The 26141-nt window shown below is 39.4% G+C and overlaps 1 protein-coding gene across 23 annotated transcripts in view; it reads right to left on the bottom strand.

Annotated features, from left to right (window-relative positions):
- SGIP1 (SH3GL interacting endocytic adaptor 1) overlaps positions 1-24151 on the bottom strand; it is a 220181-nt gene extending 196030 nt beyond the window's left edge. For 8 of the 23 annotated variants that reach the window (XM_064372456.1, XM_064372460.1, XM_064372459.1 and 5 more), the window contains exon 1: positions 22817-23172. In XM_064372456.1, the coding sequence (XP_064228526.1) occupies positions 22817-22826 (10 nt within the window). In that variant the 5' untranslated portion in view covers positions 22827-23172. Of the gene's footprint in view, positions 1-22816; positions 23173-24028 lie in introns of those variants that run through there. The other 15 variants (XM_064372462.1, XM_064372463.1, XM_064372464.1 and 12 more) reach the window with 4 other exon arrangements.
- Between the last annotated feature and the right edge of the window lie 1990 nt (positions 24152-26141).

The following is a 26141-nucleotide window of genomic DNA, read 5'->3' as shown; positions in this document are numbered from 1 at the left end:
TTGTTAGAATGGAAGAATTCAGTAAGTACTAAGTATTTAAAACTGAATCACAAATCTACAAAGTGTAAGTGTCTTCTATAGATTAGTACATTTCCTCTTCTAACAAAAGTTAATTTCAGGTGCGGCACAACTCATCAATTAGGCCAAGAAGTAGACTGTTTTTGGTAACATAAGGTGAGTTTATGATTGGGACATTATTTTGCCTAATGGAAGTTTTGTCTAGCTTGTGCCTACCTATTTTTCTCTACATGAAATCTGATCATTATTCCACCTTTTCTTAACCTATTCCTCCCTAAACATTTATGCCAATCTCATTGCCAGAGGTGTGCAGACCAAATGAAGCAGCTCAGTTCCCTGACATGTTTGGAGAATGCTTGGTATGTTCTGTCTGAGAGACCCAAACATGCGTAGGAGAGGATGGAGAAATCTGCATTTAATGTCAGGCTCAAGTTAAAGAGAAAAAAAATAGGCATCTTATTTTAGACCTTCCAAAATCCAGCAATACTGAGCAATTTTTACATTTTCAAGCACCAAATCCAATTAACGTTTTGCAGAAAATTCTGATTCAGTCTGCATTTGATTAGAGCACTTGATTTATTAGCAATGTCTGCTCTGAGTGTGGAATGGGAAAATTTCAAAAGTCTGTGTCACAATCATTTGTACAAAAATCTAAAGCTATTTTACTGATTCAGAAATAGAGTTTACCCCTGATATCTGGACAAGAATCCTGAAATTATAATTACTACTCTAGAAAATAATAGATCTGTTGAGATGTGGATGCTGGGCACCCAGCTAGGTATATTCTCAAATTGATGCTCACCTAAACCACATCTCAGGACACCTACAAATTATTCCTTGTTGTGATCCTAAAGTGCATTGTACAAATATGAAAAACCTGAATGTTAAACTTATACATATCAAGGTACTACTATAATTGTTGTTTGTCAAACAAGAATTCAGAAAACATGATTTAACCAGGCTGACATTCTCGTAAGTAACTGGCATTCACTGACCAAGCTCTAGGCTTTTCTAAGGAAAAAGCTTTCAAGTAGAGCAAAAATATTAAGGTTGAATAATCAACAGGGAGGCAGTCTGAGATATTTTGTTTTACAGATCATTCTAGCCATGATGGATTCACTCACCCTTTAAAGAATACTTTCTGATCTCCATGCTCATTTGAACAGGATCCAGTTGGCATCAGAAGTGGGGCACCTTGCACAAATCATCCCATGACTTGTGAGTGGGGGCGGGGGATTCTGGAGCCTTGGTATTAGAGGGTACCAGTGACACATATCCAAGGCCATGCTTTGCAAGAAAGCCGGGCACACAGCCTGCCCTCCTCCAGCTCCATTGCAAGCCTGGAAGCAAGCCTGTATACGCTTTTGTGAATTTGAACCTACATCAAGTTGAGCCAACTCAATCAGTGGGGAAATACAAATGCCCACTTCATTTTCATTCAGCTGATCAGAGGCTTGCAGTGAAGAGCTCCCAGGACAGCTTGCCAGGGAAGCTCCAGGAAGTAGGGCTTCCTTAAAGAAGGCACATCCTGCCGTTAGCCTTGTAGCATTTCAGAAGGTCCGAGAATTCAAAAGAAAAGAAGGAGAGCTCCAGCTAGGACAAGGTTGTTATCACTGAGGGCCAAAACACAAGAGCAGACCTATTTATAAGCAGCCAGGAGAGCATCTTACTGGGGATTATGAATAAGCAAGAGCTAAATCTAAAGAGCTGTCCATTCCTAATAAGATGATTACATTATGCTCCATTGACCAGAGAGGCCGACTTAGGAGCTATTTTTTTTTGCTTTGTTTGTTTGTTTGTTTTAGTCTTGGCATTACTCTGGTGAAATATTCAGTGTTTTCCTACGTTTCACAGTGATGTGAGAGGTAGCATAGTATAATGCTAATGATTGAACATTCTGTAACCAGAATCTCTGGGTTCAAATCCTGGCTTAACCATGTTCTAGCTTTCTTACCTTGAGCAAGAACCACTTCTATGTATTGGAACTGGGCGTGATACATAGGAAGTGCTTTTTTTCTCCTCTACCCTGTTAGAGATATGATCAGAACTAGGATTCATCCAATTCAACATCTTCTTTTAGTTTCATTGATTTTGGTCTTCCTTAAGTGGATGAAAACAAAGCAATTCTCTGAAACTACAAGACCATACAGCTGCTAAATTGATGACATTGGGGTTTAGAAAATTCTGACGTGACTTGGGCTGAATTAGTCAGGGAAACCCTTGTGGAAAGGAGTCGTTCGTTAATTCAACCAATATTTACTAAGCTCTTATTATGAGCCTGGCATCCTGTTAGTGCTTGGGATACATCCCTTTTGGTGAATAAGGACAGGGCTCTTTTATGTACTTGGGCTGGGCCTTGAATGATTTGGAAGAATTAGATGAAGAGAGTTGCAGAAAACAGCCTTGGCAAAGGTTCAGATATAAGATAAAGATGGTAGACATGGGAGAACAGAAAGTTTATTTTGGGTGGGTTCTGTTTATTGAAACCCAGAGAACTTGATAACACAAGTGATGAAGAAGGAAAAGATTGAAGTTTCAGATGAGAGCAAGAAGTGAGCACTATAAACATGAGGAGGGCATACATGAAGGACGAGGAGGGAAGTTGGGGAGCGCCTGGGATATGGGCAGCTTGGAATCGATTTCAGGATTCCAGGAGTAGCATAAGGTTCAGGTTTACAGTGGTAGTGACAGAAACAGGGAAGAAAAATACAGAGGCCTTCTGAATAGAGCACTTATAGTACTTGGTGACTGAACTTATGAGATAAAGGAGAAAGAAGAATGAAAGATGATTCATTGTTCTCCTAACCAGTTGAGATGATTTAAGCATTAACCTGGCTCAAGATAGAGACTCTCTAAGGTTACTCAGTTGAAAGATAATCAGTTTTATAGATGCATTGGTTAGATGAGTGCTTTAATCAAAACAATGTGTTAAAAATTGGTGGCAAAGTTAGAATGATATTTCCAATTTGTGACTCTTTCTACTACAGTTTGAGCATTCCTTATCCAAAATGCCTGGGACCCAGAAGTGTTTTAGATTCTGAATTTTTTCCAATTTTTGAATATTTGCATAAATCTCACGAGGTATCTTGGGGATGAGATCCAAGTCTAAACACAAAATTCATTTATGTTTTATATACATACTTTATAAACATAACCTGAGGGTAATTTTATACATGATTTTAAATAACTTTGTCCGTGAAACAAAGTTTTGACTGTGTTTTGACTGTTACCTATCATATGAGGTCAGGTGTGGGCTTTTCCACTTATGGCATCATGTTACCACTCAAAAATTTTCACATTGTACTGCATTTTTGATTTGGGACTTTCTAGGATTAGGGATGCTCAACCAAGGGAATGGTTACAGCTGCATGGAAAACCTATAGGCAGACTCAAAACTGAATTATTTGCATTGGCTATGGGGCCTTATTCTGTCTGAACCTTGGAGAAAGCATCTAATCTCACAAGATTGTGAAAAGCAAAGAAAAAGATATTTAATTCAGTAGAGCTCAATGGCGGGTTCCTTCCCTTCTGAAACACTTGACCCCAACCTCATTTAGACTCTGTGGAGCATCTTGTTCTGAAATTGTATTGCCTTGTGGGTGAAGGAAACACACATTAAGCAACAACCAGAAGAGAATTCTTGGAGCTGTATTAGATTCCTTAGAGGATTTGCTCAGTGGTAATGGAACAAGTATGTTTGGTTGGTACAGGAGACAGGATAACGTAACCTGTAATGTGATTCAGTGACGGAGTCACAGACAACTACAGCATAAACCAGGTAGCGATGAGTAAATGAGAACTGTCCAGACACATCCTGCTGGACACTCAGAAAGCTGGCAACAGTGTTTCTAAATTTGGATGCCAACCCAAGAGTGCCAGAATGTCAAAACTGAAAGGGAACTCCAACATCATCGTGACAAACCTATCATTTTGCAGATGAAGACACTGAGGCCGGGAGAGGGTAGTGTAGGAAAGAAGCTGTATAGCAAAGTGAAGGGAGCATCACTGTGAGGTGATGAAGAGCACAGGTGTCCAAATCCTGTAGATCTTAGTCAAACTATTTCATTTTCCTTGGCTTCATTTTTTTTTTTTATTTGAGACTGGAATCTCACTCTGTTACCCAGGCTGAAGTGGCGCAATCTCGGCTCACTGCAACCTCCACTTCCTGGTTTTAGCATTCTCCTGCCCCAGCCTCCTGAGTAGCTGGGTACAGGTGCCTACCACCACACCTGGCTAATTTTGTATTTTTAGTAGAGGCGGGGTTTCACCATGTTGGCCAGGTTGGTCTTGAACTCCTGACCTCAAATGATCCACCCACCTTGGCCTCCTAAAGTGCTGGGATTACAGGCATGAGCCACTGAACCCGGCCGTTAGCTTCATTTTTTTATGACTTTATTTTTAAAGTGAAAAAAAATGCCATCTATAACAAGAGGCAGTGAGCATAAATTAAATGCTTCATGAAAATTTCTGTATGCAGCTGGCTTTAAGGGTCATTTTGAATTCTCCTTTACGTGTCTATGCTCTCCACATGCACATAAAGTTATCATCTATTCCCCGGTGCCTGACTGTTGTGGTATGAGTGGACAGGAAGCCCCTATTCCCCCAGCTTTCTGCCTACCCTCTGAAGACTGCAAGACTCAGGTCAACCGTGACCCAAACATGGAGCTATTGCCCCAGCATTGTGAATATGGGCAGCTGGGAGTTGGAGAGATGGGAATTGCAAGAGTTAAGTGGAAAACAAAACTTGGCTGATGTGTTGGTCTCTGAGGTCCCGGTGGCAGTCAGCCAACTCACTTTGCTGTGGCCAAGGGGAGCTTGAACATGAGGGAATGGGAAGCACCTTAAAAAACCTATTTGTTCTTTTCTTCCTGAAGGAAGGGTTTTCCTTATAGTGGTTGCAGTCATTTTCTCTCTCAGCTAAATAATGGAATTTCCTAATGTAAATTACCTCTTATCATGCAAATGTAAACAAAAAAAGAAGATTAATTAGGTAAGCAATTATTACATGCCAGCCACTAAGCTTATGTTAGTGTATTTTTTCCTCAAAATAACTCCATGAGACAGGTATTAATTTAAAATCTGAGAAAATAGAAAGTAGAGGCACAGAGAAGAGAAGTAAATTAGCCAAGATCATGCAGTAGTGAGAGAAATTGGGTTAAGGAGTAAAGTCAAGCAGCCTAGCTCAAAAGGCTGCTGTCTTACTGATGCTTTGCTGCTACGTAAACCTGCCTCTCTGAAGGAAGAACGAAGCAGAGGCCACAGAACAGGAGGAACACAGGAAGCAGCAGCAGCACTTTGTCAACCAGGTAAGAGAACAGAAGAAAAGAGGAAGCAGTGTAACGGCGCAAATGAGCACACAGTGCAGAAAAGAAGGGTGAGGTGGACGCACCAAGGGTGGCACAGCACTAGAAATTGTGTTGTTAAACAAATTTCCTGAAGTCTGTAAAGACTCTTTTAGATACATAACCAATACGCTACAAAGTGGGCACGTTCAAGAACTCAGAGGAGGTGATGAGAAGCGATTAAGCGGCTCTGCATGAAGTCTCTGCTCATGACAAGGGACAAGAACCTCACCAACTCAGCTTTCTTAAGAAGCCCATCATGACGGCTGGTGGCAAACGCAGTGGTTCAGAGATCACACCAGCTAGGATCCAGTGGTCCCATCCGGCTCTGCTACTCCTTAGCTGTGCATGTGATCTTGAGCCTCAGTTTCCTCATCTACCAAATGGGATTAAGACTATTCCTCATAGGGGTATGGTGAGAGATAGGTGATTCACCGTTTATACAGCCCCTCACTCAGAGCCTGGTACACAGATAAGTTGTGCAGAATGATTAATAATAAATATTATTACTAGCAACCTTGGGTCATCTTCTATGAGTTAATTTCATCTGAGAATCTACAATCTTGGACTTTTGCACACTTTGGAGGCAGGTGCCGTATATATGGAGGTCATCTATGCAATTGTTTTCCATGCTCTGACTAAAGAACTTATGATGATAACAAGAAACACAACAGGCATGTAAAAAGGAAACACCTAAGGGCTGTATTTGTATTTACTGCAGAGTAAACAGCATAAATACTCTATTTCAGTTCTATAAACAAATGTGGAGCGGGTTGGCATATTTTTACATATTTCCAAAATGTATGCCTTATTATAGTTATTGAGAGTTGAGCATCTGTTAAGACTATTAAAATCAAAAGCAGTGTTAAGCCTTAACTACAATGAAGTTATTAACACAAAGTTGGGAACTGTAACCTCTTCCAAACCACAAAGTCACAATGACTATATTTTTCATAGTAAACAAAAGTCAACTGATGATTGAATTGCCTTTAAAATGCTAAAAACTGTAAATTCTATTACAACTGAAAGTAGGAGATGTGCCCAATAGATTGTTAAGCGAAAGGTGGAAATAGATACCCATTCTAATGCAGGAGAATTGCTTTAAGTACTGAAAAAGACATTGCAAATTTCTCTGAAACATCCAACATCATTCATTAAAGTTTTCTTTAACATACAATGCCACAGAAACCGACAAAGTAAAATATGGGAAACTACAAACCAATCTGATTTAAAACAACCAGAACAAAGACATCCTTAACAATGGTTTTGTTACTTCTATCATCATCTGCCGATTCTTTATTAGCTAGCAATTTTTACATGTGGTATTATGAACATTTCATAGTATTACAAGAATCAAACATGACTCTTTTCAAGCATACCATTGATATGGTGAGTTATAAGCTCTCTGAGCCTCAGTTTTCTCATCTGTGTAATAGGGATAGTAGGTGAGCAGGCTATAATAATCTTAATTATTATCACTATCAATTGCTGTCTGTGGGCAATGCCATTGTTCTGGCCCTATGTGGTAATATAGTAAGTTTAAATCCTCAAAGGTAAAAATTAAGAGACAATAATTCTTAGTGTTTCACAATGTAAGTTTGAGAATCAGATAGATCAGTGTTCAAGTCCATGGTCATACCACCTTGAACGTGCCTGATCTCATCAGATAAATATTCAAGTGCTAAGTATTTGGACAAGTCATAAACTCTCTGAAACTCAGTTTTCTCATCTGTGTAATAGAAATAATTATCATAGTATCAACCTTCTGAAATTGTTGTGAATATTAAATGAGATAAATGTTTACAGATACTTTAGGAACAATTTCCGGTACATAGCAGGAGCTTAAGAAATGAAAGCTATTTTTATGTTAATAAATCTGAATGTGACTTAACATTTCCCCCCTCTTGGGGGAGGGGCAGTGGTAGTAACTGTGTCTACCTGTTAAGAGAAATTATGGAACACTTCTTGGATAATGTTATTCTCAGTCTTTTTCATTATGCAATATCCAGAGATCTAGGGCTGTTCTGGGGCAGCTGTGTTTTGATAAGTTACAGGGCAACTATCTTTTGGTAAGGTCTAATTAGGGAAGGGAAGAAAAGGAAAGGAGAACTAAAGCCAGTTATGAGAAACTTTAGTAGAAGAGGTGATTCAGGGCTATTGGCTATTAAGAACTATTCCACTCACCAATCTGCTAGGAAAATCAGGGGTTCACCATACATAGATATATGTAACACATATGCACTGACAATATAAAAAATTAAAAAAAAAATAATTTCACAACCTTTAGTGTGGAGAAACAATGAAGTCTGAGGATTAGATTTATGGCCTAGGATCTAGGTCAGTGGTGAATGAGAAAGACTTTCTCAAAAATAATGAGAAGGAATATCCCCCAGTCTCATAATTCAGCCAGAGCAGGTACTTATAGTGCAAAGTGGATATTGCAATGAGCTCTTCAAAAGAACTCAAAGAGGGGGAAGGGACTCTTCTTTTCTTTTGGAAAATTCCCTAAAAGATCCCTGCTTCCTTCTGGAACAACAGAGCAACAGGACAGATGTGATGTTGGGTTTGGATGACACTTATTTATGAGATGGAGTAATAAGATCAGAGGTCTTCTAAGGATTTTGGAGAGTCAAGGTATGGATGGAAACCAAAATATCAATAGCTAGCCCCAGAAACTGCTCAGATACCCAGTCAGAAACTAGATAAGCTGGCAGGGGTCAGGAAGCTCAGATGTAGAGCAGATCTAGGCAAGTGACCAAGGATATTGTAAAAAGACATTTTTGTATCATCTTGTAGCAAGTTCTGGGGAAGCTTACTGAATCAAGGATATGCACAAGCATGGTTGTGCTGGTAGTATTAACAATGCCAACAGCAGTGATAATAAGGATAACATGAGCAATTGAATGTAAAACAGGAAAACGTAACAGGAAATATGTTTGACTCTAGACGCACATAGTGTCATTTAATGCTTGCCACTTGGACTCACTCTCACCTTATCAGGTTAGGTCCTTATTTAAAAAGCTCTTTGAGAATCCCTTTCAATGCTTCCTTCACATAACTTTGCTCACTTATAATCATTTAATTGTCTGTGTTATTTTAAAGTCATTGTCACTAAACTGTCTCCACAATGTCTGTTTCACGAGGTTTGCTCGCCATGTACATCTAGTACCTAGCACAGTATTTGAAACCTCAACAAATACTTGCTGACAGGCTTGTAAATTTGTGATAGTTTAAAAAGGAAAAAAAGAAAAAAGCGATAAAGAGAAGAAGCAAGGAAGATAGCATGAATGGAAGGGAAGGAAAGAAGGAAGGAAGGATGAATGGAAGGGAAGGAAAGAATTAAGGAAAGGAGGGCGGGAGGAGATTGAAGCTCAGGCTTGTCCAGAAGCACACAGTCAGAAAGTCACAGAGTCAGGATCAGAACTCGAGTATTTTTTAACTTCCAAGCTTGTGCACTTACCTGCTATATCATATAAGAAATTATAAAAGAAAACCAGAGGCCCATTCCTGTCCCAAAGAAAACTAGAATAGGACCAATTTCCACCTACAGGAAGCCTTGTATATATTTTTCTCTTGGGTAAAAATGCAATTTAGAGGATAGTAAGTTTGGCACCTGCAGGTAGGAAGAGAGGGCTATAGAGTTGGAGAAGTGCGCACGTGAATCTAGTTTAGGCGGACAGTAAGAATCTCAGTAGATGACATTCAGAGAGGGCACAAAAGGTTTTAATGGAAACATTTGGAGAGAAAAATGGGACATGAAGAGGTCAACCTCTGTCAATGGTAAGATCTCTTAAGTATTTCTATCTTTCTGATCTGGCCTGGAGAAAAGAGCCTCAGTGATGAAAGCCAGCCTAATCAACTAACTGATTCAGTATCAGAACAACCATCAAATATTGAAGTGCTTCAAGCCACTTAAAAATAAGTACATAAAGAAAAGTGCATGATACCCTTGGATCTCTAATATCTTCACCTTTTTCAGTTGTCAGCATGCCTTTGAAAAAGCTTAATGCCAGAATTGTTTGGGTTAGAAAGAGTTTATTCAACAGCTGAATTAAACCTTCACTTTGAGCCTACAGACCTCAATAGCGATGGTGCCAATGAGTGCCTTGGAGCAGGGCACCACCATCCCTTCTGATCTCCACCAGCTTTCCCGCAAATAAACATAAAATTTAAATAAAATCAGAATATTTATTACTCAAACACAAAATCAAGACAATCCCTCCTCCTCCAAAAAAAAAAAAAGAAGAAAAGTCAGAATGCCGTCTGTAGCTACTGAAGTCCATTCGACAACCAAAGTAATTGTTTAAAGATGCAAGCAAAAGCATGACTTCCTCCTTCACCCTCTCCAGTGGCTTCCCATTGCTTCAGAATCCATTCCAGATCCACCTCCGTTGCTCACAAAGCCCTGCCTGACATGAATCTCCTATTCTTCTTTCCTGCCTTTGTTCCCTTCTCCACTAGTCTCTGGCTTTCCTCTTTTCCTTGAGTTCACCAAGGCCAGGCCCTTCACCCTCCTGTTTTCACTCCTGAAATGCTGTTCCAGAGCTTTGCAGGTCACAAGGTATAGGGGTCTCAGCTCAAGCACCCCTTCTCAGAAAAACCTTCCCTTACCACCTAAGGTAGCCTTCCCCACCACCACTAGCATTCTCCTCCACGTGATTCTATTTTGCCTCTTTAACTGATTTCACCATAATCTGAGATGATCTTGTTCATTCAATTGATTTGTTAATCTTGTCTCCTCATATTTGAATGCAGGCTCCATGACAGCAAGATCTCTATGTGTGTTGCTCGCCTGTGTCCCACACCTGGACCCCTGGCTAGCTCATGGCTAGCTCATCACCTTGCACTATCGCTACAACATTTCCTATGTGGCTTAGTCAAAATTTGATCAAGCGTGTGACGAGCTCTGTTCTTCATTGTGCCAACTTGAACTGGGTTGCCATGAAGACAGAAGATAGCAGGAAGCTCAAGAGAAGAGATCCAGATGAAATCGTTTGATCTGGCATTTAGATGGAGAGAATTAGACTTTGCTGAAATTGTATACAGAACTATATTTGGTTTTGTACCTAGGCCAAGATAGATTTCAGTTGAGCACACTTTAAACTGCACTTTAAATTGTCCCACTATATCCATTATTGTTAAAAATATCTTTATCCAGTTTAACAAAATTACATATAGCCATTCCCATTTAAACAATTCATTAAATTTGGAAACTTGCTCATCCTCTGGTATCCAAAAATGAAAAATAATCATTTGTAGACATGGAAATTTCAGGATACTGGGAAAGGGCTTGCCTATAGCATGGATTCATCATAGAATCTTAAAACAAGTTGGTGCTTTCAAAATATCTAACCCAACTCTCCAACTGAAACCAGAATTTTCAAGATACTAAAACTAATAATGTTCTAATATTATATTATACTTACATAAAAATTTTACAGTTTTCAAAATACTTTCTCATATATTTTATGCTTCAATATTCAACCCAGTATGAAAATCAGAAACACTCATACAATTTACCAGTCTACAGATGGGAAAATAGAGAAGTGATGACTTGCTCAATAGACACAGTTAGGACTTGCAGAGAGGACACCCCAAATCAGTTCTTACCCACCTAGCAAATTCTTGGTCTCATCCTCATAACTAATAAAAGTGCCAGGATATATTAGAATCTTTTGAATGAAAATTAATTTCTCTTTACTACCTTGCTTTCTTTCCCCAGTGTTAAAGGCTTGTCTAAAGTCGCTCAACTGGCTAGGGCAATGCCAGGACTAGAACCCAATGCAGAATTCTCACCATCTCATCAGGTAACTTATTAAATAAGAGCTAAGAAGTCATACCATACCACAAGACTCCTTAATCTGAGCAATTCTTGCTCAATATACAAATCAAGCCTAAATGTTTGATGACAGAAGAATACTAAAACAAATTATGATGCTGATGAGACCACCAAGGGTTAAGGAACTTCAGGTTATCTGTCTCCAAAGCTCATGTTCTGCACTCAACAAACTGTAGTAGTGGTTGGTTCTTTCATAACAATATTTGGTAATTTAATTTCCTTCTTTGTATCTTATTTTGCGAGTTTTCTGCCATGAAATCTGGCCTCTTAAAATCAAAGGAAATGATTAAGGGAATCAGGCAGACATGCATGAGATACTATATTAACTGTACACTCCTGGAACCAGAATGTGGCTCTCAGCCCAAGCGATCCTACGTGGCAGATGGATGCTTTGGGGAGAGCAGAGGGAGCATGATCCAGGGTACTGCCTGGCATCCAGGAACCTTACTGGGGCCTTTGATGAGCACATCACAATAACATTTAATAAGCTTTTACTATGGACCAAATACTCTCCTAAATATTTGACATATTTTAACTCATTTAATTCTCATAATAACCATATGCTAGGTGGTTTGACTCTTTCATCAAAAATCTGTGATACCTACACAGGATTTGTTTATTAAAACTGGGCATTTATTAAGCAGTTACACACATGCCACACCTTGGGAGTCCTGAAGTGAGTCAAACATGGTCTCCACTGTGGCAGGGTCCTTAGTTTTTGGGCAGGGAACAAAGCAGGTATAAGAATATGCTATGCCTAAGAGAGAATAGTAACTAAGATTTGTCGGGAGCTTAACATTTTGTCTTAAGACTGCACCATCAACCCCTGCCTGAGTTGCTGGCCCATCAGCCTGCCCTAAAAATTTTGGACTTACCATGTCAGTCCCCACAATCATGTGAGCCCATTTCTTATTTAAAAACTCCTCTCTCTCTTTCTCTTTGTATGTATATATGTAGACACACACATACACACACATACACACACACACACACAATTTGTTCAGTTCAGTCTCTCTGGAGAACTGTGGGTGCTACAAGTGCACTTTCTGATTTAATTTTTTCAACCTTACATGATAAAATTACCCACGAAAACAACCGTGATCATCACATACACTCTCCTGAGGAGGAAACATGTTCATTAGCTCCCCAAGGTCGCACACATGGGTTTAAGCTGGATCAGCCTGACTCCAAAGCCAGTGCTGTCATTCTTAACCTGCTGCATATGTGAAGGCTTCACTGAAGGCAGACAGTCTTTCATTAGTGCTTGAAAAGTCAGAACAGACTGTTTCCATATAGAGAATGAAAGGAATGGCAAGTGCAAGGGCAAGAGAATGGCAAAGAGCTCTGGCTGGCTGGGCCAGTGAGAGATGAGGCCTGAGGCAGCCTGTGTGTGAAAGCTTTGCACACCACACTAAGGCATTTGGACTTCATCTTAGAAGCATGGGAAACAATCAAAGGCAGATGAGGAGATTGATGTCTTTGGTGGCTGTGAGGAGGATTCACTGGAAGGTGGAAGCAGCAAGGTCTGAGCAGATGTGTTAGCAGGGGACAAAAGAGAGAGTCAAGAGCTATTTAGGAAAGATATTCTACAGCCTGCCTCAGCCTGCCTAAGGGCTGGGATTGGAGGTGTGAGCCACCTTGCCTGGCCTACATTCTAGTTTTATCCCCTGTATTTCAACTTTGGGAAACTGCTTGTGGTAAGGAACACAAGGTAATATTATCTCCTGTGCCAATTCCAATCAATTCACAAAAGTTTCCTGGAATACGATGTTGAGATAGATTCTAAAGCCAGGGAGAAAGATGGCTGTGATTGATTAGTGATGCTATACATGTACAAGAAAGGGGTGGCATCGTACATAGACATTGAGAATAAAGGATGATAGAGTATGCTTGTAACTTAATAGCATGGTGAAGAGGAGAGAGAAATCTGTAAGGCCTGTCTTCAGGAGAGGTACAGCAGTCATCTACATAAAAAGCAAAACAGTGAGCAGTAATGTCTAGCCTCCAAAGGCTAAGAAATCCACAAGTAACACCCAATAAAACGATGGAAACCATTCTATTTTATTATTATTCTTACCGTGCCTAATTTATAAATTAAACTTCCTATAGGTTGAGAGAAAACTATCTGAGAAAAAACTGGCATCTGCACCACACTCTCTCAGATGTATATTTATTATTTCACTTGATCTTCATAATGACTCTATGAGGAAGGTAGCCAGCAATATCCCCTCTTTACAAATGGGGAAGCTGAGGCCAACGGTTCCAGAACTCACTCAAGGTCACACAGTCGCAGAGGTGGTATAGTCCCTCTTCAAGTCCTGGTCCTTCCCCCAACACTGTACTGACTCACTGAGAAAATCAGGGGAGAGAGCTGTAAATGGTCACATTGTATGTGTACTCAGTAGAACGATGACCCTGGGGACACATTCATTTGTGTCTTTTGGCAGTCACCCAGCCAGCCTCAGCACCTTTGAACGTGAAAGACACCATGGGTTCCAAGTCTTTGTCTATTCACAGTTTTGGAATCATTACTAAAATAAACTTTGACTTGTCCTCTTACAGAGAGAATAAAAATCCTTAGGTAAGTCTTTTCATTCGGCCTTGGTTTCCGCAACTATAAAATAAGGTTGAAACCATTTGGTTAATCTTCAAATGATGGCACACATTATTGTGTTTTCATGAGAATAGCCACAGCTTTCATAAAATATCAGTGAACACCGAGCTGTCCTTCTCAGGGAAAAAAGGGCTTTTGTTCATGGTGGGAACCAGGCTTTTTGATAAAATGTGTGGTAGCATGTAAGCTGTGAAAGTTTAGAGTCCGCTGGACTAGTGACATCATATCATGACCCTCTTCCTCAGAAAGCCGTAGAAAAATAGGGAGTGCTACTGAAAAGAGCCCACTGGGATAAAACACTTCTGTGTGAGGTGGCCTTCTTCAAGGTGATGACTGTTCTAAAAGATCATGACCTGATAATAAAATTAACTTGCTTAGTTCTGAAGAAGGCTTTTGAAACATCATGTCAGATTTAAACAATCTGCTGTTTACTTGCCAGTCAGAGAGCTAGGCTGAACACTTCAGATATGAGCATTTTTCCCAGTTATGCCATTAAACAAATAAACAGCATTTAACTAGGAGTCAGTCCGGGCTGATAAGTGCTGTTTCTGCCACTAGTAAGGTGGTCACCTTGAGCGTCACTTAACCTTGGTGGGCCCCGGTTTCCTTCTGTTTAAAATAAGGATAGTAATACAAAAGTCCCTCCTTATCCAAGGTTTCCTTTTCTGTGGGTTCGGTTACCCACAGTCCATCTTAGTCTGAAAATATTAAATAAAAAATTACAGAAATAACCAATTCATAAGTTTTAAATTGCATGCCATTGTGAGTAGTGTAATGAAATCTAGTGCCATCCTACTCCATACTGTGTGGGACGTGAATCATTCCTTTGTCCAGGGTACCCACGCTGTCTACACTACCTGCTCTTAGTCACTTAGTAATCGTCTCCGTCACCAGACTGTTGGATATCGCAGTGCTTGTGTTCAAGGTCAATGGCAGCTGAACACTACGTCACAATGCATATGTCATTCACTCCACTTCATCTCGTCATGTAGGCACTGTAACATCTCACATCATCACAAGAGCAGTGCCTACTGTATAATAAAATATTTTGGAAGAGACACCACATTCATGTAACTTTTATGATAGCAGATTGTTATAACTGTTCTAAATTTTATTAGTTATTATTGCCAGTCTCTTACTGTGCCTAATTTATAAATTAACTTTATCATAGGTAAAGTTAATTTTGCCTATGACAAAGTTAATTTTACCTATCATAGGTAAAATTGATGCCTATTGATTGATACCTATGAAGGTACACATATAATTATATGTATAAATCAACTGTATCTCATATATATGCATAGGAAAAAGCAACGTGTATATGGGGTTTAGTAATATCTATAGTTTCAGGCATCCACTGGGGGCCTTGGAACATATCCTCTGTAGATAAGGGAGGATTACTGTACTTATTCTTTTCACCACACAGAGACATTGCAGGAATAAAATATGTACATGTGAATGTGGTGTCATATACTAGACTCTGTGCTTCTGAATACGGGGGCCATTGTTGCCGTGCGTTTTGCTGCCATTTTCATTGTGCTTAGTACAGCAACTGAGATATCAGAAACACTCCAGATATATTTGTTAGATGAATAAAGCATTTTTAAAACTTTTAAGCATGTGAAATGTCATATAATCTTTGACAATGCCCTAAGTCAGCACAATATTTTCCTCTTTATATTGTTTGTTAAGATAAGAAACATAGGTAACTCTGCATAGACTTTCAAAAATCCTAAAACACTAGTCCTGACACATAACAGAAGTGGATATGAACCAAAAATAAAAACAAAAGTTTTTGGCATACACCAAAAAACGTGTGAGTGGATATGTAATTTTGATCCTGAAATGACCCTTTCATAGTATTTATATCTTTTCCGTGAAAATGTTCAAGCCTAGAGCTGTTGCTGAGCTTTCAGCTATAACTTTGGGCTTGGAACAGTAAGCTAAGGCAAGGACATGCTATTCATTCATTTGTTAAATGTGTGAGAAGAACGAGCCCAAGCAGCACTGTCATAAGACACTCACAGAACCGGTATCTGAATGCTAGACTTCTGAATGCCCACCAGTCACTTGATCCATGGATCACATAGGCTCATACTGACCAACTTTTGCAAAAGGATGCCCACATGGGCAGACATTTTAATCTGTTTTGTTCACTACTGAGCTTACAGCACCTAGAACAATGCCTGGTGTGCATTTGATACAGAATATTTGATGAATAAATAAACAGTTCTAGACTAGGAGTTGTAGAAGAGGGTTGCCATAATTGCACTTTTTGTCTTCCAGTACAGCAAAGAGGCAAAACTAAATTGTGGACGCAAAATGACAATAGAGAAAAATTACACTAATGAAAGTCAGATAGTAATGCATTTGACTTATTTGTGTGTCAGGGATGAATATATTTTGAGGTGGGAGGGAAAGGAGTCAATCATTAGAATTCAAACCTTGGAGGGAGTAGATGTGAGGAATCCCAATCATTCAGCCTCTGCCAGAGACTGTTAGAGCTGGAAGTTCTAGAGGTATGACAGATCAATTATCTCATTTTGTTTGCAAGGAAACAGAGCCCAGGAATATAAAGTAACTACGGCATACAGCCAAACAGTCACAACACTTAGACTCAAACTCAAGTCGGGTTCATGTTCTTTCTACCAAAAAGCCCAAGGGCATAGAATCATCTAACACATTGAACTCCTAAGATTAATAAATTCTTTAGTCAGGAGTAATTCACATCTAAAAAAAATCTCACATACTATGATATTGCCACTGTACACACAAATACATAGAACAACATACACTGATTTACATTCATTCATTTATTTTAAAATACTTTCCCAGATTCCAAGTCAAACCTGCTAGTTTTACAAGCCACCATTTTTAGGCTTGGTCATAAACCAGAGAAAAGGAATGAGATCCCAGGAAGGGAAAGGTGGGATGAAAGAATGAGAAAAGTAGAGAAAGAAAAGGCAGAAATCTGAGAAAGACAAAGGAAGAGAGAAAAGAAAAAAAAGCCTACAGAATACTGACAAAACTGACTCTGGGAATTCTTTGAATTGTTCTGCTACAATGTGTCTCTTTCCATTATGAAATTATTTCCTAGGAGCTAATCAGCAAAACAATTCAAGCTCCAGTACATATTCTTTTCTTTTGCATCTCATATATATTATCTATTTCTCACAATTTATCATGGCAGAATATTGTCTTATTTCCAAATTGTTTCATGTTTATTGATTTTATTTCTCCAGTGAGAATACACATTTGAGCATTTTTTTCTTTTGTACACCCTAATGCCCCAAATAGTACCTAACGATGAATAGTATGCAGTTATCTGAGTCATTTATATCTAGTTTTGTTCACTTATTCACTTGATAAACATGCTAAGCATTTATAGTGTGCCAAGACCTAAGGATACAGAGGTGAATATGGTAGACCAGATTTCTGCCCTCATGGAGCTTACCTTTAAAGGAGAGATTCAGCCCATGTGCTGAAAGCAACCACAAGCCATAAACACAGCTCTTTGGAGAGACATGGAGGCTAAGATGGACTCAATGGCCCAGGATGTATGTTTGAGATGACAAGGATGATAGAGAAGGCCAACTGAGGAGGTGGCAGTTTTGCTGGGACCACAAGAGAATTGGTAACTCCATGACCTGCCAAAGAAGTGTTTTAGGCAAAGAAAAAGCCCTGAGGCACGAAAGTGTTTATTCTAAACACCAGGAGGCAGGCAGTGTGGATTTCAGTGTGAGTGAAGTATTTGATGAGCTTGAAAAGGCACAGCAGGCCAGAGCATGCAGAGTCTTGTAGGGTATGGATTTTAAGAGAAATGGAAAGATATAGAAGGTTTTTAAACAAGGAAGGCATGTGATGTGAAGTATTTAATTCTAGATGCCTAATATCTTTCTAATATCAGATCTTTCTAATATCCTGCAGATGTAGTTAACTGACCTACAGGTTCAAAGAATAGAGGCCTATCCATCCCCAAGTATAATCACGCTTCCTCAATCTCTCTCCCATGGAAAGCTTCTCATTGTTGCCAGTACCTACATGTGGTAGTCAGGACACAAACATGTTCGACCCTATACCTCTGCCTCACACCCTACTTTTCCCTGTTTTTACTATGTTCCCCAATTCCCTTTTACCTATGACCTCTTTCTTACTCAGTTAATTTCTCCAAAAGGATCTTACTCAGACACATGAGCTCAAATTCATTATAATCCCTTATCATTTTTCTCTCTTCTGACTCCTTTATCGTTATCTCAGTAAATTCTCTCTCCCACTTTTAGTTCCATATGTGAGTTTACATTATGACCTTACTCATGATTTAAAAGCAGTTCATATGATAAAATTGAATTGAGAAAAGGAAAGCCACAGTATGGAAGTAAAATTGAACATAACTGAAAAATCCAGTGTCATATCTATAACTTCCCAAAATACCTAAAGTATTTGAAGGTATTCTAAAAATACCTTGAAATTTTCTCTCCAGCTTTTCCTTGTCCTTCAATTATACCTTCTTTCCCTCAAACAGTAACATTCAAAATTAAAAACACATTAATGCCAAATTTTCTTCTGTCTGATTAATATGGGAACCATACTGGTCTTTACACATTTTATAGCAAATATTTGTATTTTAGCTAGATATTGGGTTAATAGCCTTTGACGGACTTGTGCAAGACTCTAACTACCATTTGTATCATTATTTTTATGGGAAAACATGTTCCAAGTAACCAACTCATAAAAAAACTTTCAAGGACATAAAAAGTGTGAATTGATAACTTCCTGTACCTTGTTTATTTGAAACAGGGATAGTGTGTGTGCTATATCCAACAGACAGAATGATCTGGAGTCGTATAGTATGGTTTACCTAAGTTAATTTTTTTAAAGACTACATATTCCTTTTAGAAGTTTAATGTTGACCCCTGAAATTTGGATGGGAATATATACATCTAAAGAGGTTTTTTATGACACAGAACACTGGAGAAGATGAGAAATTACATAAGTAGTGGAACATGTATTAGAATCTTATATCTGCATGTTTAGACTTTCTAAAGTATTTTCATCATTTAAAGAAGAGAATCAGTAGAAAAATTAGAAGCATTCCCTTTAAAACTTCTTAGCTAACTATAAAACGAACAGCTCCAGCTTCAAGAAGTCTTGCTCTTTTCTAACCAAACCAAAGAATTTTCCAAATGTTATTTTAATAAAACTCCATATCTAGATAGGAAAAGAAGAAACTCTTACTGTTTAAGGTTTATTGCAACAACAGAAGTTTAGTTACTCTTTAATTATGCAAAATTTTTAAAATAGTGATTTTGGACATAAAATGCATTAATAAGAAATTAAAGGGTATAGTTCTGTGAATATGCATATTTAAACCAGAGAGACATGGAATATGCAACCCAAAGCACTATGGCCTATTTTTCAATTAGGTTAACATGCCCAACCTGATGTAAAGTAAAAATAAGAGGTTCCTAGATGTTCAAAAACATGAGATTTGTTGTTAAATGAATGTAGGTTCAAATTCCACTCCATCACTTTTTTGCCTCAATGCATTATTTTTACTTTTGAAATTTAGAAAAGGACTGAAAAAAGCACTGTATATACAATATACTTATTTTCAGGTTATTATGAGTAGTAAATACAATGAAATATATTAAATTACCCTGAATATTGTAATTAAGCCCAGTAAGCCCTTAAAAATATATGCTTGTTGATTTTTTAAATTGTTGAATAAAATGAAACCATTGGTACCCAGAAACTTATCTTTCTAGTATAGCTCCTAAGAGCCTGAATATGGAACTAAAAACACAAAGCACTTTCAGTTGGGTCTACATGAACAAGGAAAGTACTTTTTAGACAGCCTCACAAATAGGCAGATAGCCCAAGAAACTCTGACTTAGTTCCACTTATCTTAGAAAGGATAGCTAAAGAATGCTATTTTCAAACTTTAATAATAATATATGTAAAACATTAGTCCTTGAATAGTTGCCCTAACTACATAGACTGCATTGTAAGCTTAGCCAATATGTACACTCCATAGTTAATAATTCCCTTTGCTCATCATCTTTCCCTTCATATTCATATTACAGAAAGCGCCACATCATGTGGCTTTCTTTAGAAAAGAAATAACTCAATGCCAACCACTGCCAAAAGATAAAGCATACAGGAAGCAGCAAATCAAGTCCCTTAAAAATATATTTTTTAATTAAAATACGTTAAATGAACCATGAAGCCACAAACTACTGATCACAGGCTTGTGGTCCCTGGGGAATTATTTCATTGACTTCCATGATGTTAGGATCACTGATGAGGTAGTAACATTCCTCATCTATGACAAAGATGGATTTCCAATGGGCATTGAATGAATGGCGCCTATATCCTGTTCCACACAAACAAAACATAGTTTACTATGACCCATTCTGCTGAATGTTTGTTTTCTCTTGCTTTACACAAAGTCAAGAAGGGCCTTTGAAAAGCTGCCATGGTCATGCTTTTTCTGAGTAGCAGACTAAAACACATTAGCAGTATAGAAATGTATGTACACACGAGTGCAACTATATGTTTTCTCCCTCTCCAGAAATATGTTCTTGTGGATGACTCTATGTGTGTGTGTGAGACACGGTGGTTGAGAAGAAACATGATTTTAACTAGATATTTGGTGGCACATTCTCAGAGTCCACTGATATTTCAACAAAGAGCTGCCATGACAATTTTGGGATGCCTTTCATGGGGTTCCTTCTCTTTCCAAGGTTATTGTGGTGGATGTACAGAGCCTAGCTATCTCTAGAGATGAGTTAAGTGGAAATAATAATGCTATACCACGCCTTCAGAATAAGAGCAATTCAGAGGTGAAATTCTGCCATGCAATACCAGAAACATGAATGTATATTGCCAAAAAGACTGGCAACTAAGTTGGAAGGCCGTTTATAGCAAATTGATTTTTGGTTAAGCTACTATTTGCCTTTCTAAGGTCACTGAACTATTAAGATAATAAGGCTTAAAAACATTTAAGCAGGAACTACGGATAGAAATAAATGTTAATTTCATTTAGCTATTTAAGCCAGTGGGAACACCTGTCCAATTTCTCTTGCAAAGATCTGGTGAAAGACAACTGTATCCATAGTGTCACCTCTAATTCATACCAGTGCTAAGACAACATCCTCCATTAGATAAATTTGGCAAACCCAGAGAAATAGTGCTAATTCAGCTCCAACATAAGTCTTTGTTGTGGTTCTCATTTTGGTTTAGGCAGCCTGGATAAGATTATCACAGGGCTTTGAACTGACATTCTTGGATGGCACAATAGACCATATTACCAGGATAATCATAAATGAGCATCAGAAAATGTTACAACCTTCAAAGAAGATACTTTAGTGCCATAGTTAGCAACGAAAGAAGCAAAAAGAAAGAGCATCTAATTCTCTATGTAAGACTGAAATCTAATCAGAATGTGTGCAGATTCATTTTTAAGAAATGCTATATGAAATTTAGCTGAATAAATACAGTACCTCTATAGGCAAGATTTTTTCTGAAAAAGATAATCCACGTGAGCTTTTAATTGAAAAGTGCATAAATAATAATCTTTCTGTTTCTCTTGCCTTGTTATTCAAAGACAATCGATTTTGAATTTATGAAAATGATTGAATCTGAGAGTGTTAGCAATCTCAATTTATTTAGGCCTGGATTTAAAGAACTAGCTTGAGAGCCTTTTGCAAACAAGACCCAGCTCCATAAGAAAATCACACCCAACCTCTCTTTTAAGACTATATTCTAAAATCTGTGGGTTTCGACTCTAGAATTCTTCACTCCCTCAAATCACATTAACAATGTTTGACATGATGACAGGGAGAGGAAAAAGAATGAATTCATTTCTGCCAAATAAGTACAGGCTATACTGCTGTTTTTATGAAACCATCCTCCTCTTATTCCATTTTGGTAAATTCCTAAGGAATAGTTAACATCTGTAGGACAGACCTTGGCTTAAGAGGTGGCCTCTCTGCCATTTTCATGGCTGATTTGAGACCCATTATGCACTCAATTCTGCATTGTGAAATTCAGGCTAGGGACAAATTTCTGCCTGTCATCTTAGGAAAGGCCAGGAGTTTTGCACCATCCTGGAGTGTGAAAACAGAAAATCAAAGCCTGCATAGAGCTTCTTGCTTCTTTCCTGATCAGCTTGCTGCTGTTTTAAGACAATCTTGGCTGTCACAATTTCAGGCTGGGAAGGGTAATTTCGTAGAATAAAATATAGTTTAAATAGCATCTCCCCAGGGAAAGTTCCTCCTTACACTCAACATTGAATGCACAAAGATAATCAGCAAGTAATCATTTGATGCTTGGCTAAAAACCATTGGACAGGGAAAGCATTTAGGGAGCACAAAATTCTTTTTTAACCTGATAAGACCCTGAATCAGGAGCCAAGAGGCCCGGATATTTTCCTTATGTTGTTCATTCTGTTGCAATGACATTCTCATACAACTACAGTTTATGGACCAAATTTGCTGCCCTCCCCATCCCAATAATTTGATGTAAACTGCAGAGATAAAAATACCTTATGAGAATTTTTAAACAGTGTACTGAAATGACAGTATGGATAACTCTGTTAATGACCTCTCCTGTCTAATGTCAATTTTAGAAAACAAGTTTCCATTGTAAATGTTTAATCAGTGTAGTCCCAGGAACCCAGAACAGAAAACCTTATCTTCTCGCCCAACTTATTTGCTCTGCAAGCTCTTTCCTAGCTCTATCTCAGTTCCCTGCAAACACTTTAAGCTTTTCTCTCTCAAAGGATCTGGGAGCTCTGTAGGTTCTGAGCTAGGCAGCAGCACTGTGGTTTGATTCCATTAGTCTGAGCCCAGATCCACTGCAAGCAAACTGCAGCATTTCTGCTTGCAAAACGTTGGCAACCAGGTTCTAGAACCGCCAGATACACTGGCTGCACACATTCTTTAATGCTGTTCTGCTCAAACCTTGCCTGAAGCCCGTTAACCACAGCAGAAAGCATCCTACCTTCCATCATGGTGGCAGAATTGCATTCCTTAATTTCCAAGGAGTCTGAAAAAACACAGGAGGATACGATTCCAGGTCCCAGCTAAGTCCTCACCACGCCGCTGCTGAGGTCTGTTCCCTCTGCTGCCGAAGCCAAAGGAGATAAATGTTAACCCAAAAGACAGGCCATGGATGCTGCTGGTGCTGCTTCACCTACAGGCAGGCTACCAGGAAGATGCTGAGAGAAAGGGAGAGGAACGGCAAGCCGGCCGAGCTGCACCGCCTGCGCTGCCTCGGCCAATCCCTTCAGCTTTGGACCACGTCACATGGTAGCCAGCCTGCATCTCCTGACACAATACCCCCGGAGAGCACACAGAACCTATTTCCCGTCCCCATTCCCCTCCACCCCCATCGCCTCCCGCTTGTTACCGAACACACAGCCCCTTCCCCACCTGGTGACGCACTTCCCCCGCCCCTCCTCGTCGTCTCCTTAAGCTTACAGCGGCAGCTGGGTGCCCGAGATTAATTATCAGGCGCTGCCACCTTAACAGGGGACTCTGGCGTGAAAGGAGCACCTAAGTGGCTCGCTGCGGAGGAGGGGTCCTTTTCTTTCTTTCTTTTTTTTTTTTTTTTTAAGAAAAACTTAATAATTCCGTGTAGCCTGAAATCCTAGCAGTACACTTTTAAGCTCCCATTCCAATCCCCTTTTACCCTGAAGGAATTCCAAATGTCAGTGTCTGTGGCCTCCGTGCACATCTGTGCGTCCCTCTCTCTCCGTCTCTTTCTCCCCTCCCACTCTTCATTCAAGAGAGAAAAATCAATCCGACTGACGTCACATCATAAACAATTATCCCCAAAAGGATGATGCAGAAGAAATTTCACCCCAGCTGCCTTCGTGAGAGCCAGGGAATTAATTGCTCATGACATGCCGAAGGGCTGGGAACTGTCATTAAAACAAAGAAACAAAAGAACCCACCCGAGTGGGGCTCTGGAATCAAACTGGCAACGCTTGAGATCATTTCTGGGGCGGAAGGCTGGAAAAGGGAGCAGGCAGGGAGCGGAAGCCTGAGCCCGATCGAAGACAGCTGTGCGCACCGGCTTCCTCCCACTACAACGCGGCCCGCCGTCCGGGCATTAGACGGGACCCCGCGGGGCGCCCCTCGACGACGGAGTTCGAGTCCTGCCGCCACCGCGTCCTCCCCGCCGAGCGCACAAGGGAGCTGCCTCGCTTACCCAGGTGGGGAGCTTTTCTCGCAACCGATTGGGGCTGCAGCTGCCAACTGCAGTCTCTGTAGGAAACGAACTTTCTTCTAAATGACGTTTTTCCGCGACGCGCCTCCTGTATCTGGAGTTGCCTTCAAACCCATTCATTCACCCGAGTGGAAACCTGGAGGGAGGCAGTTATGCCTGGTTGTGGCGGAGCCCACGGTTTTGCAGCTTCCAGGGATGGGATCTGGGCGTGTGCCGCTGCCTAAGTGGGAAGTTATAGCACTGGTCCTGGCTGGGTTGAGTCTGTCACCTGACTGCTCTCCAGATACCCTGGAGGCTTTCAGAGTGGTTCAGGACCTGGATCTATGACCCTTGATTCCCTTCAAGAAAGCTCAGACATCTAAGGAAGAAAAGGGCAGGGCGGCCAATGAGAGGCAGAAGGAAGAGAAAAAGAAAAGGAGATGGGAGGAAAGGGAAAGCGCTCTTTAGAACTCAGGAGAGACAATAGCAGAAGTGGGCATTTCTCCCTGTACAATTTCACAGCATGACCAGGAGAAAAGCTGTTACAGTAGAGAGCAATTGTGAGCATCAAATGAAAATGTACTCAAAATAACTGTAAGAAGATGCAGACCATGATCAGGGTTGAACCTGTGTTATCAATCATGTATATTAGCAATATACTCATGAACTTTTACTATTGCTCAGCCCTGGACATGGCCTAGCTCTTTCTACCAAAGCAAATATGACATGTTGGTGACTGACTGAAGTAGCATATTAATAGTTAAAACACAAAACACAGTTCCTTAGCAACTTAGAAGTTTTGAAAAACTCATTGTTTTCCCTAAGGACACATATTTCAGTGGCCTCTAAATTTCAAACTGAAAATCTCCAGGGAGATACAAATACTTGTGACTTTTTCCTTATATCTCTAAGACAGTTACATTTTAAAAGGGGAAAGAATTCCTTAGTAAAACCTGCCTTGAGTACAATTTACACTGCTCTGAAACTGGAGAGGTATGATTGCAAAAAGGATTGATTGATTTGTGTGTGTGTGTTTAGCAATTTTTTTTTTGTAATGATTAAGAACATTGATGGGTATTAGTGTCAAATAGATGGGCACCAAGTTTTATTTCTGCCATGTAATGAGCTCTGTGACTCTGAGCAATTTATGTAATTCTCTGTGCCTCACAGCTTTCTTGTCCTGAAATGGAATAATAATAATACCAAGTTAATTGGGCTATAAATGGTAATAATAACAAACCTGTATTAATGGCTTACTATGTGTCAGACAGTATTCAAATATTCTGCCAGTAAATTACTTAGCATTGTGTCTGGAGCGTAATAAGACCTGCATGTTAGCTTTTTAGTATTAGTATTATTACTACCAAAGGGCTGGCAGATACATCAAAGAAGTTTGCAGCCAACTGAGAGTCATAACAAATGCACAGAGAACAAGTTAGTGAAAGACCAGGTGATGCATCCAAAGGTGTAACGTGTTGGAGATTTCTGAAAAACTGCTAAGTAGGAGATCAGAACCAAATGAGGTTAATTAGGAAAGGCTTTTTTATACAGGTGAAATTTCAGCGTTCAGAAATTAATTGGAAGGGGCTTGACGTGGTAGTTCTAAAGAATACAGGAACAAGAAAAAAGTCTCATGTAAAATCTGGAGGTGAGTACAAGCACTGAGGTGCAGGAATAGAGGCCATTGTTAGGATATAAGGGATTGGGAAAGGCAGAGAAACCCAGGCTGCCTGCCTTCTTCCTCCCAATATAAGTTTTACAGTGTGTTAGAGCAATCGTCTCAGACAGATTTGGTATGGGCACACTTCAGCTTTTTTTTTTTTTTTTTAAGAATTGCAAGTCAATGGAAAGATTCTTTTGGTCAGTATTTACAGGGAAAGCAGAAGTGTGTAGATATTGTCAGAAAGGGACCAAGAAAGGGATGTGCATTTAAAGGTGGTCAAGCTAATCCCAAAAGCTGGTTAAACTTCACTGCAACTTCATCAGCTGTGTGTATTTTATCTTTCAAAAAAAAAGATGTTATTACCGATTATAAGGATATCCAATGAATAAAGTTCTGTTTCAATAAAATTTGCTCAATTTGTTATCAAAAGAGATTAACCTTCTTGTGTTTTCT

This window comes from Aotus nancymaae, unplaced genomic scaffold (genome assembly GCF_030222135.1).
Source record: "Aotus nancymaae isolate 86718 unplaced genomic scaffold, 86718_ANA_hifiasm-v0.15.2.pri h1tg000007l, whole genome shotgun sequence".
NCBI classification, from domain to species: domain Eukaryota; kingdom Metazoa; phylum Chordata; class Mammalia; order Primates; family Aotidae; genus Aotus; species Aotus nancymaae.
The sequence above is the reverse complement of the archived record's forward strand: the minus strand, read 5'-3'. Positions and strand labels throughout refer to the sequence as shown.